This window comes from Rhopalosiphum maidis, chromosome 3 (genome assembly GCF_003676215.2).
Source record: "Rhopalosiphum maidis isolate BTI-1 chromosome 3, ASM367621v3, whole genome shotgun sequence".
NCBI lineage: Eukaryota > Metazoa > Arthropoda > Insecta > Hemiptera > Aphididae > Rhopalosiphum > Rhopalosiphum maidis.
Window position 1 is genome coordinate 13,150,194 of NC_040879.1, and position 13,664 is coordinate 13,163,857.

Consider the following 13,664-nt stretch of genomic DNA (forward strand, 5'->3'; position numbering starts at 1 on the left):
TGTATCTTGTAGGTATACATTAATAAGGGTTAGATGATGTTAAAAATGAAAAAGCAAAAAACACTTCGATAATCGGAGTATATCAATCTCCTATCCGAACATTGAACCACTGAGAACTGAAAGTTCGAGCTACTGACGTTTAAGGTTTTGTCACTGTTTCAGGTATTCACTATTACCGCGGGAGTCCCGCTAAACTGTGACTAGTGAAGGGTTCGTCTCTAATACTACAGCTGTTGGTTTCTCATCCGGTAAATTGCCATTATGAGTTTGAGCGGAGCCGAGCAGAGTCCGATGTGGGTTCCACTCATCGTTTTATAGGGTTCCTGAACTAATTATACACCAGACTCCTCTCCTTCATTTCTGGTAACAAATCATCTATTGCCCGTCCAACCCTCTCTAGGTTAAATTATTGTCTTATCTTTATACTACTACCCATTTAATATAGTGTCCTGTCTAGAACATTTTTCAGAGAGAAAAGGTTATAGATATTTTTAATAGCACGTACATATCTTAAATGTATTTATTTCACTAGATAATAATTTTTGCAAATACAGATACTATATTATACATATTCAATAATTATATTTGTAAAAAAACAATAATAATTTTATTTGTCGTCATAAATTGGTCATAAAAGATAATTTAAAAAATAGTTATACACGTTACTTAATTATGAAAATAATAATAATTAGTACCGAATAGGCAATTATAGAATAAATCCTTGTCTTTGAGGTGTTAAAGCGAACCCAATCAACACTTTATTAGGTTCAACGTACATTTATTTTTTAATTGATAGAAAAGTTAACACAGTTAATCGATTTTCGCCTATTGTATTGCGTAAACATGTTTTGACACCCCTTAGAGTAGTAAACGTACTTTTTAAACACACAGGTAAGTAGCTAATATTTCTAATAGTTTTCTAATATTTGGAAAAAATCTTATATTTCCTAATAAAAATTCTATTATATTCGAAGGTTTTACTTCAACGTTATCTTTAGGTATTTTAATTTCTACACAAAGAATTTTGTGTGGCCAAATTGCGGCTCTTTTTATCGACATATGCGGCTCGCGATCTTATTTACAAAAACCAATATTTTAATTTTTTTTGCATACATTTATAAAAAAAATATATATTTTATTGTTATTATTATTATTTTATAATTTCATATTTCGTAATTTGATTTGTTTATCGGATGTTAGCTATCGTTATTAATTGTGTGGTATAAAAGTACAGATTAAATCATTTGACTCTTGATATAATCGCATTAATATATGTGGCTCACGTACAGTCATGTTGGCCACCCCTGCTATATAGTATAAAAATTAACTTTCATAAAAGGTTATAACATCTTTTGAAAGGTTTGGGAAACTCTCTAATACGACTTAATTTACTTGTTCTAAGCTAGTTATTATTGTTTTATGTCTTATATAAAACAATCTTATAAATTAAAAATGACATGGTCTAAAAATGAATTGAATATTGTGCATCTGTAACACTCTTCAGGTGATCATGAAGGAGTATTATCATCATGGTTTATTTGTTTTTTTACGAAGCCAGACACTATCACTTTACTTCTTATATCAATAAGTATTTGATTACTTGTGTTATATATTGCTTTAAAATTGGTCTCACTATTTTCACGGAGATTCCTATAAGTGCATCAATTACATATTAATGGAAGAACCTGCAAATTGTAAATTATAGTCCGTAAGTGTTATAATGTTAATTTATAAGCAAATAATTTTTTTTTTGTTATGCTTAAGTAATAAAAACTGACGATACATTATCCATGGTATTTCTGACAACAGTTTTCTTACTGTTATATTCTTATAATATCACTTAAATATTTTATCAATTGTTTTTGTATTTTATTACTAGTAAAGAGTGCATTTAAACTACCGTCCGATGTAAATACATTATTTTCCTTTCCATTTAATACAGACTTAGGCTGTTAATAGCAACACTAGATATATATTGTTAAAAGAGGTTAACAGTATTGTTTTTCATCGTTTCGTAATTATGTACATCAAAAATATTGTTTTCATTGTTAATTCGTTAAACTAATTAAAATAATAAAAAATTTATAATTAAAATTAAGTTAGTGTATTATTATATTAAAATGTTGTTATAATATAAAATTTCCCCATTGGCGTGATAACATACGTTAGTCGTCTATCTAATTCTCCATTTCCCATAAAATAGATTTGTAAAAATGTTGGTTCTTTATTTGTGCTTCATAACAGTGAACCGAGTGCATGATATAACTGACCTTGAATTTTAAATGTATGCATGCAATTTCCATGTCTTATTTCAGTGGCACTTGTAGACGTCATTTGAAATGCAGAATTATACTTCCATATATTATCAAGAAAAACTTTATAGTGATCATATGTGTTATTTATTTATTAACGAGCTAGGAGCCCAATATTACAAACAATACAATTAATAGAGTAATACATATGAACTGTTCACGACCGCTCGGGTTTATTTAATAAAGTACTAAACCTTAATTAACATTATTTAACTTTTATTTGCCAGTTCACCTATCGAGCGGCTACGACGCGTACTTACATATGTACGGTTTTATTGCGACTGAACAACGGCCGATCGCTTGTCACCGATGACCGCTTATCAGACGTATCTTATCTAAAATTTACATTGTACATTTTACAGATAATATTATTACATTTCCCAATTATATAAAATATCTCACGTACGCAACATAGCCGCCCACCTTGAAATATATAAATAATATTTCAACAAATTGAACAATAACAATATAAATCGATATAGAATAATTAATATACATTACAAATAATTTATAAAGAAAAGAATACATAAACAAAATATAGCTATAATAATTCGATCAATCACAACAAACTGATACTACAATAGTTGAACAAAATATAATTATTAACGTTACTAAATATAAATAAATAAACGATATAAAAAACAAACGGTTTTTTTTTTTTTTTTTTTTTAATCTTAATTGTTGTCGAATGGTAGCGGACAAAGGAGACGGACTGCCCTTGTAATTTCCCCAAAGTTCGTTTTTACGGACGCCGACCGACTTACTCCGTCACTTCCCGTGTAGATTTGGAGGACCCGACCGAAATGCCACTGCAAAGAAGGCAAAATTTGTTTCCCGTATTAGCACCACAGATCCTACCTTTAACTTTGGCCCCTTAGATTGACTCCATTTTGCACGCTCCTGTAGTTGACACAGATACTCTGTACTCCAGCCCTTCCAAAATAATTGCGAATATTGTGTAACTCTCCTCCAACGCTCTAAAGGCGTTACTGACGTCGTCGTTTCATCCCTTTCGGGTACGGAGGTAATAGCATCACCAATTAAAAAATGACCAGGCGTTAAGTAGGAAAGATCGGATGGGTCGGAGAACAATGAGGTGATTGGACGAGAGTTTAAACATGCTTCAACCCGAGTTAGTACAGTACTCATCCCCTCGTATGTTAGACAAGATTCACCTAACACCTTATATAATACATTTTTCATTGATTTAACCGCCGCCTCCCACAGGCCGCCGAAATGTGGAAACCGCGGAGGTATTAACTTCCACTCAAGTACTCAAGTACGACGCCGGCACGGTACCGTAGCTCAGTGTATTTAGTCGATATACCTGGATCGGTTGTGTCCGTTCAGGTCGCCACAGCGCACGTTGAAAATCTCACTGATCCTCGACGACTTAAAATTGGCGATACATTTTGTAATATCTGCCGTAAATACGTAATTATAAGTACGAAAGCGTATTAATATATATTTAAAATCGTCTTGAATAGACGGACCTTTAAGTAAAATATCATTGAGACTAACGCCCGTATCGGTTTTGCTTGACGCGTCAAACACGACCCGTAGTTTCGTCGTTGTACTACTGTCGTTACGCACGTCGTGGTGTGAAATATAATATTTGCCTTCTCCGTCTTTGTTTTGGATTTCTTTTTCGACGCGTTCCATACGTCCCAATGCTTCGTATTCTAACATAAATTTTACATAATCTTGTTTTAACTGTGTATCTCTTTGTAGTCGTTTTTCTAATAATAAAAATCGTCGTTCAGCAATATTGTATGAATTGCCCAATTTTGGTGCATTTACTTTAAACAGAAGTTGAATTATAAATCGACCGCTTTCATCCCGATTTATATTTTTATTATAAAATGTGTCTCGCATTCCTTTTCTTCTTTTGTGTACACTAATTTTGATTCGTATTCTTCTAATTTCCAAAATGTTGTAATTAACTGTTCTAAATCTGTTTTTTTATTCTCAGTTATTGATAGATTTACCATAATTTGATATCACACGGAATCAAAATATTATTTTTGATTAATTTTGACGGCAAATTATTTGTTATACGTTTCACTGCCAAACGCGAGACTGTTAATGTAAATTTTTTGTCTTCGGCTGCAATTGTTGCAACCATCGCTGACGATGCCTTTTGTGTGCTACCACCTATTCCGCATAAATCATGCTTCACATGCTTCTTTTTTAACTTTAGTAGTTGTACCATTTGCTCTGTTATCAAATTACTTTGGGATCTAGAATCTAAAAGTACGCGTCCCGAGACTCATTGCCCTGATTCACTATGCAATGACACCATCGCCGTCGACAATAATACCTTATCGTCTTGTATTACCGATGCATGTGCGCTTAACGATGTTGATGCTTCAATAACTTCACTTGTTGATGCATTTGTTACTGTTGATTGAACTGCCATACTATCTTCGATTACTGTATTTCTCCCTCCTGACAGGTGCAAAATGTGTTATGCGCTTTTTCGCATTTAAAGCAAAATTTAGCATTGCACTTTTTACTCTCGTGTTGTCGTAAACAAATCTTACATAACTTCAACTCCGTTACGCGTTTTATTCGCTCTGATACAGTCAAACTATAAAATTTAGGACATTTATAAATCGTATGCGCCGATTTACAAACATAGCATTCTAAATTTGACGTTGACGCAAATAATTGTGACGTTCCTCTTTTTTCGATATATTTTTTCTTGTTTGATGTCGTAATTGTACTACTTTTAATACTTATATTTTTTACGGTTTCAATTGATTCTAAAATTTTATTCCTCGACTCTAAAAATGTTATTAATTCAGATAATTTTAGCAGTTCAATACAATGCGCTCTCGATTCCTACTCCTTTAGTGTAATTTTATCTAATTTAATTGATATTATATGTATGCAGTAGTGGTCCTCAATTTATTGGCTCTTGACCTAGCGCCTCTGCATAACAGCATAACCTATCACGTATATGTCCAATCAGTGCATCTGTAAACTGCTTTAATTTTTTCGCCGAATCACCGTCCACCGTTTCGAGATCATATATCGCTTTTACATGTGCTTGGACCAACACCTTTTTATTATTGTAACATGTGATTAACGATTTCCATGCTATGGTATAATTATTAGCTGTTGTTTCCAAACATTTAATCGAACTTAATGCCTCGCCTGATAATGATTCGCGTAAATAAAAAAACTTTTCTATCGCCATTAATGACATATTGTTATCTATTAGTGCCAAAAATATATCATAAAATGATGCCCATTCTTGATAATTGCCGGTAAATACCGGTACGCTCAACGAAGACAACTTTATCGACGACAATACTTTCTTCATACACGCATTAGGTATATCGGTGTCGGGACTTTTATTTTTATTCTCGTCTTGCGATAAAATCGAGCCCGCTGCTATTACGATTTTCTCTGCTGTAGCCATAGTTTTAAAGTATAAGTCTTCAAACTCCGCTCTATACTTATTTTGTACATCGAAAATCAGACCATCATTGTTAATAAATACCTACGTAATTCAATTTAACGAATTCCTCCATATTACGATTTTTTTTTTTTTTTTTTTTTTGTTGCTTATTTGACTTCGTTATATGGAAGTTTTACTGTATAATGAATATTTTAAATTTGAATAAGAAATTATTGTATAGGTATCTACGAAAAACAAATCCGAGTATAATGCACTATGTACTACCGACTATAAAAGTCATTAATTCTTATAGTATTATATAATTTATTAATATAGTTAATATTATTATAGTTCATAGTAATAAACTAATAATTAATAATAATGTTTTCCATTAGAAATATGATAAAATGTAGAATTAAGCTTATTATCTTCGAACAAATTTCATATTTTATCATTATTTATAGTTATAATATAAAATATCATATGTTATTAACTTGTAAACTACAAGTCAAATCGATAAAATACTATGATTAAATTCATGATTTGTAAATATTTTGTAGTTAAATATTGTAGAAACAAAAATATAAACTAAATAATTACAGTGAAACTTCCATACAACGAACTTCTATTTTACGAAATTTTCTGTTTAACGAAATAGGTATTTTTAAGAACTATGACCTTATGAATTCCTACATAATTCTATTTAATGAATTCCTGCATATAACGAATTATTTTTATTACTTATTCCACTTCGTTGTATGGAAGTTTTAATGTATTATAGAAACAATATAAATAAATTATAATAAATAATTTTTTTTAGTAATACAATATATTACTTTATTACTTTATCATGATAGCGATGACAAATTTATAAAATGTAACAATCAAAATAGATTACATTTTTTTAATATTCATGTAATTGCAAATACCCACAATTATTTTCATTATTTTTAATTAATTTTATTTTATTGAATTTAACAGATATATAGTTTTACAGCTGATATACAAAATGGTTATAAAATTAAAAGTTAATTTTTATAATAAATTTAAATAGATTTAATAACATTTTATTAGATAATTATTATGAATTATCGTTCATTGTACATTTTATTGTTGGATGTCTAATACATTTATTTTATTTTCAAATTCATGTTTAAGATATTATATGTCACTATATGTACAAAATGTTACATTTATACCTACGGTACCTAGATAACATTTTAATGCTTACAAGTCTGCATGTATCGGAATTCATTATATAATAGGTATAAGTATAAATTATTAAAAACCAAATTGTCGAATATCATTTTATTTTCATATTTCGTTAATGTTGTAGATCGGTATTAAAAATGTATATCTTTATACAATACGTCATCAAACATAACTATGCAATGCTATAAAATTGCTATAGCCTATAATGTGTGTTTTTCATTTAAACTTTTTAAAGACATAAAATTGGATAATCATAAAAGTCGATAAAAACAAAAAAAATTATTTTTAACTAGTGTTAATAAATTGTATTCAAATAACAATGTGAAAAATTACTCATTTTAATGTCACAACAAACGTATTACGTTATCTTTATGAACAATCATTGTATTTATTCATGGATAATAACATTCTAATATACTTATATACTAAGTTAAGATATGAGCTTATAAAAAGAAATGTTAAATGCATAAAGTAATACAAAAACTCTAGTTATAGCAAAAAAAAAAAAGTATTTAAAGCATGCCATTGGGAACTAGCACGTCACTAGTAAATTCCATATCAGCTATCTAAGCAACCAACACCATAAAACCAGGTGTGTACTAATATATAATTTTAATTTACTTATCATAAATAATTTTTAATTAAATATACAAATATAAATATTGTGAAAAAAATCATTATACTCGTATAATAAGCTGTAGAAAATAAATGTCACGTTTCGTGAAGTGAACAAAAACTATTACTTATCTATATCTTTTGGCGAATACCTATTAAACATAATATAATACATTTTTATATAATTGATATTCTATTCACGTACCATATATTTACCATAGCCATATGTATGACTCATTTAAAAATTTTTATTTCTGAAATTAAATATACTCTTACAATTCAAATCAAAATATTACACTATTCTTATATAATTATAATTTAGTTTCTATACACAATATATAACATATTATATTCGAGTTTTGGGGATCTATTAAAATATTTGGGGGGCAAAGCCCCCGTAAGTCCCCCCCAAATATCCACCTTTGGTTATTTCACATAGCTTCTTTATCTATAGGAACATGGGAAATTATAATTCATGGGGTATACCAATAATATACCAATAATTATAGGAATTTAATTATATCTATAAATGAAAAAAAAAATTGTCTACGAAAATTATACGTTGACATTTTCCTAAAAAATATTTTGTGTTAGGATTTTGATTATGAAATTATAAGTTAAAATATAAAAGATACAATTTATAAATTAAGACAGTAGATTTACCAAGTAACAGTTATAATAAAATTATGTTCGTATAAATTTATGAATACAGCAATAAGAAAAAAATGTAATTAAACATTTTATGGAGGTTAAATCATGGTAGATTTGCCTAGAAAATAAGGGTAAAACAGGTTATAAGAAAAACTAATGCTAATCCAAATAAATAATTTTGAGTTTGTTGCATTGTTAAGAACAATTATGTTTATTTTATTTTTTTCTGATATTATTTATTAACTTTGTTTATAGTAAAATGTTCCCAGTGCAAGTATGGGTTATGTTATCAACAATGGTTATATTCAATCAGGCAGGAGTAATGAACTACTTCAGGAACGAAGACATACGTACCGCCATTACAATCACTACGAAGGATATTTCTGAAATTACACAAGTTCCAATAGTGACTACTGTTGGTCCAAAAAGTACACCTGAAAATCCACCCATACATTCACCAACAACACCAGATCCAAAACATACTACCGGTGTTACACAAGCCTCTCCAGCGATTACTTCAGAATCAACAAATATTCCATTAACTACATCAACGCCAATTCCAACCACAACCGCTTCAAAGGATATTTCTGAAATTACACAAGTTCCAATAGTGACTACTGTTGCTCCAAAAAGTACACCTGAAAATTCACCCATATATTCACCAACAACACCAGATTCAAAACATACTACCGGTGTTACACAAGCCTCTCCAGCGACTATTTCAGAATCAACAAATATTCCATTAACTATATCAACGTCAATTCCAACTACAACCACTTCAAAGGATATTTCTGAAATTACACAAGTTCCAATAGTGACTACTGTTGCTCCAAAAAGTACACCTAAAAATACACCTATACATTCACCAACAACACCAGGTTCAAAACATACTACCGGTGTTACACAAGCCTCTCCAGCGATTACTTCAGAATCAACAAATATTCCATTAACTATATCAACGTCAATTCCAACTACAACCGCTTCAAAGGATATTTCTGAAATTACACAAGTTCCAATAGTGACTACTGTTGGTCCAAAAAGTACACCTGAAAATTCACCCATATATTCACCAACAACACCAGATTCAAAACATACTACCGGTGTTACACAAGCCTCTCCAGCGACTATTTCAGAATCAACAAATATTCCATTAACTACATCAACGCCAATTCCAACCACAACCGCTTCAAAGGATATTTCTGAAATTACACAAGTTCCAATAGTGACTACTGTTGCTCCAAAAAGTACACCTGAAAATTCACCCATATATTCACCAACAACACCAGATTCAAAACATACTACCGGTGTTACACAAGCCTCTCCAGCGACTATTTCAGAATCAACAAATATTCCATTAACTATATCAACGTCAATTCCAACTACAACCACTTCAAAGGATATTTCTGAAATTACACAAGTTCCAATAGTGACTACTGTTGCTCCAAAAAGTACACCTAAAAATACACCTATACATTCACCAACAACACCAGGTTCAAAACATACTACCGGTGTTACACAAGCCTCTCCAGCGATTACTTCAGAATCAACAAATATTCCATTAACTATATCAACGTCAATTCCAACTACAACCGCTTCAAAGGATATTTCTGAAATTACACAAGTTCCAATAGTGACTACTGTTGGTCCAAAAAGTACACCTGAAAATTCACCCATATATTCACCAACAACACCAGATTCAAAACATACTACCGGTGTTACACAAGCCTCTCCAGCGACTATTTCAGAATCAACAAATATTCCATTAACTATATCAACGTCAATTCCAACTACAACCACTTCAAAGGATATTTCTGAAATTACACAAGTTCCAATAGTGACTACTGTTGGTCCAAAAAGTACACCTGAAAATCCACCCATACATTCACCAACAACACCAGGTTCAAAACATACTACCGGTGTTACACAAGCCTCTCCAGCGACTATTTCAGAATCAACAAATATTCCATTAACTATATCAACGTCAATTCCAACTACAACCGCTTCAAAGGATATTTCTGAAATTACACAAGTTCCTACAGTGACTACTGTTGATCCAAAAAGTACACCTAAAAATCCACCCATACATTCACCAACAACACCAGGTTCAAAACATACTACCGGTGTTACACAAGCCTCTCCAGCGACTATTTCAGAATCAACAAATATTCCATTAACTACATCAACGTCAATTCCAACTACAACCGATTCAAAGGATATATCTAAAATTACACAAATCCCTACAATGACCACTGTTGATCCGAAAATTACACCTGCAAACCCACCCATATATTAATCAATGACATCACATTCAAAAGATACTTCAATAACTACACCCACATCTGCTTCAACTATAACAAATTTAAAGAATGACAACCACATCTTCTTTTAATATAAAATTATCAACATTGAAAATAAATCTTCTGTGCCTTTTATCAAAAGCTCTTAGATAGGCTTTTCCCAGAAACTATTGACGCAATTGAGAAGTATAAGTAAAAGTGAAAGTTTTCATTGTATGCATTATACATAAGATATATTATTTCGAATAATGTATTCAAGATAGACTACAACATTGATAATACAATTTTTTTCTCTTGTTCTTGATTTACTGGCATCAAAAAAGATTGAACAAATTACACAAATCATCCTAGTGACTACGTTAAAATTAATAGATACTCAAAGAACTACACCAATATTATTTCCAGCCAAAGCCTATTCAAAAGATACTTCCAAAATTACTCAAATTAGTTCAGTGACCAGTCTACTCAAAAAGTACTCCTCTTCTGCCATTATTGATTCAAATCATAATATTAAAATTATAATTGAATCTTCTAATTTTATATCCATTTTGATAACTCTCGTAGGCTTAAAATGCCTTTTAAAGTGCTTCCTTTTTTGTCTTTTATAGATACATTCAATATATTTTCAAGATATAAATAATTTCAATCCTTTAATTAACTACTTTTACTTTATTGCTAAATTAAAATTTTACTAAATGTACTAAAAACCAAGCAATAATTATACAAAACCCATTGTATTACTATCATTGTATAATATTATGTATGTATCCATATGTTTGCCATACTCACCTAAAAATATTTATTATTTCACCTCTTTGTAGTGTCTCTACTGTATTAATATTATTATTATTATTACTGTATTTACTTTAAAATTTGTAGCAAAAATAAACAACACTTTTATTTTATTATTTTTTTTATTATTTTCTATTGTTTTATAATAAACTACATGGTTATTAGCTTACAATTCTTTGAAGAAGTGTATTTAGATTATTTAGATATGTGGATTGATAGTTACATTCAATTTACATTATATTAAATTGTGAAATTCAATTTAATTAATTGTATAATATTATATTTTACACCTACGATTTTAAAAAATCGGTGTTGATAGTGCAGCAAATTAAGGCTTGGTAATGCTATCAGATGCCGAATAATAAAAAAATTCGCATTTGTTAACGCATGATATCGAGGCAGTGTGCTTAAAATGTAAGTACTAAGAGACATAATATTTTTAATTCTTCTGACTTGAGTAAATAATATGAATTCACATTCTTGAGTTAACATGATTTAATGTTGGTCTTCCATAATTATCTAAAATAGTGAGTGATCAATGGACTAAAAATTCAATTTATGTTGCAAAGCATTAATTTATGTATAAGAAGCTGGTTTTCGAAATTCAGAAATTTCACGTAGTGTTCTGTGCACCAATACAATTTTTTTTGTCCCTTAGAATTATTATAGATCATTTGAAGTATACATGTAAAAATAAAAATAAATGTTTTATGGAATCAACCGGTTAATAGAATCAAAATTATCTAAACCAATGTAAGCACATTAACCGGATGCCAATATATCATTAAAATCGCATTAGTTAAATCGTTAGATATAATGCCAAGTGATAATATTTGAATAATATTAAACCAGAAATAAATAACTAATCATAAAATAAAAACAAACCGGTAATCACAATAAAAAATTTGTAGATAACCGGTTGATTCCATAAAACATTTATTTTTATTTTTACATGTAAATTTAAAATTAAATTAAAGTAAAGTAAAGAAATAATATATTTTTAATTTTATTTGAGAATCTACTAATTTCATTTTCATATTAGGTTGATTCTATAAACCTGCAGTGATCACATTAAGCAGAACTCACTGTATTTTTAAATATATTTCATTTCATTTCTAGTTCTTGAACATATTATCTTATTTTGCAAAAATGTTGGTGATTTGGTTAAGATACGATGTAAGCCTATTAAATAATAAGAATTTCACTCTAAAACATTTTTGTTTATAATTTTAAATAATTTTCCATTGATTTGAAATTTTTTTCTTGTAATGCCTTTAATACTCCCGTCGATTTTACTTTTTATTTTTACAATTGTAACTGATTCAAACTGTATCCCTATTAATTCACTTTTCAATTTCAGAAAGAACCAAAAGTCACATGAAGCGAGATTTGGTGAATATGGTCTATTGGGGTGTTATGACAGTTATGACACTAATGTTCGATTTTTTGCTCGTATTTTATTATCTAGTTCGACTTAAAGTTAAACTCTTGTCGTTATTACTTACAATTTGTTTATTCATAATTTTAATTGACAATACAGTAAGTTTTACCTGTCTTCGTACGTTTAATTGCTACTTAATTATCTAATCGAGAACCAAAGGTCACCGTAACGACGATGCTTTGGAGATAGATGTTAAGTTTGTAGATTAACTCGCAGGTGCCAGGTCGCAGCTTATAATATATGATTATAAATTTAATAAAATGATAAAATCTGTATAGTATTTATAATTAGGTACTATTCTTTAGAAAGGTAATGATTTGCAATGGTGGTCTACTAAAAGTTGATCGTAAAATGTTTGGGTTGTATGGCCGTGTCTCTTTTTTGCCAGTGTATGTGCAGTGTGCCCCCCAACTAAGTAACAATACGTTTACTCAATACCGAATTATGCAAGCGACAATTGGACTTTTTTTAATGAGAAACAATCAGCGCTAATTCACGTAATTTGTATCATTTTATTCTATTACAGCATCGATTTATATGGACAGAAGCGAGCAAATTAAGACGTATGCATATTACATAAAGTATATAATTTTTACATATAATTTTATTGTAAATTGTATTTGATAAAATTATCATTCACTTTCAAAATCTGTAAAAACTAGGAAGTTAATAGCATAATTTTAATGGTATCATGTCTTTACGCCAACGGTATCTACGTCGACAGCATCGACGCCGACAGTATCTAGCTACGTCGACGGAAAAAATGCCGACGAGTATCTACACCGATGGTATAAAACGAATGTATTTCTATGGGACTACTTCTATTTTAATATTTGCATCTATAATGATATTCTCCAGCATTTTTAAATATAGAGAAGGGTAACCCCTGTTGCCCTGTACCAAGGTTTCAAACTGTATACTTTAATTTTATTTTTAAT

The 13,664-nt window shown here is 29.8% G+C and overlaps 1 protein-coding gene across 1 annotated transcript; it reads right to left on the minus strand.

Annotated features, from left to right (window-relative positions):
* Positions 1–5,217: 5,217 nt before the first annotated feature.
* On the minus strand, positions 5,218–5,739 carry LOC113559752. Its single transcript, XM_026965497.1, has one exon. The coding sequence runs from the start codon at positions 5,737–5,739 to the stop codon at positions 5,218–5,220; it is 522 nt and encodes a 173-aa protein (XP_026821298.1).
* Positions 5,740–13,664: the final 7,925 nt, after the last annotated feature.

Coding starts and splice junctions, on each gene's coding strand:
- LOC113559752 (XM_026965497.1), bottom strand. CDS start 5,739: ATGGCTACAGCAGAGAAAATCGTAATAGCAGCGGGCTCGATTTTATCG.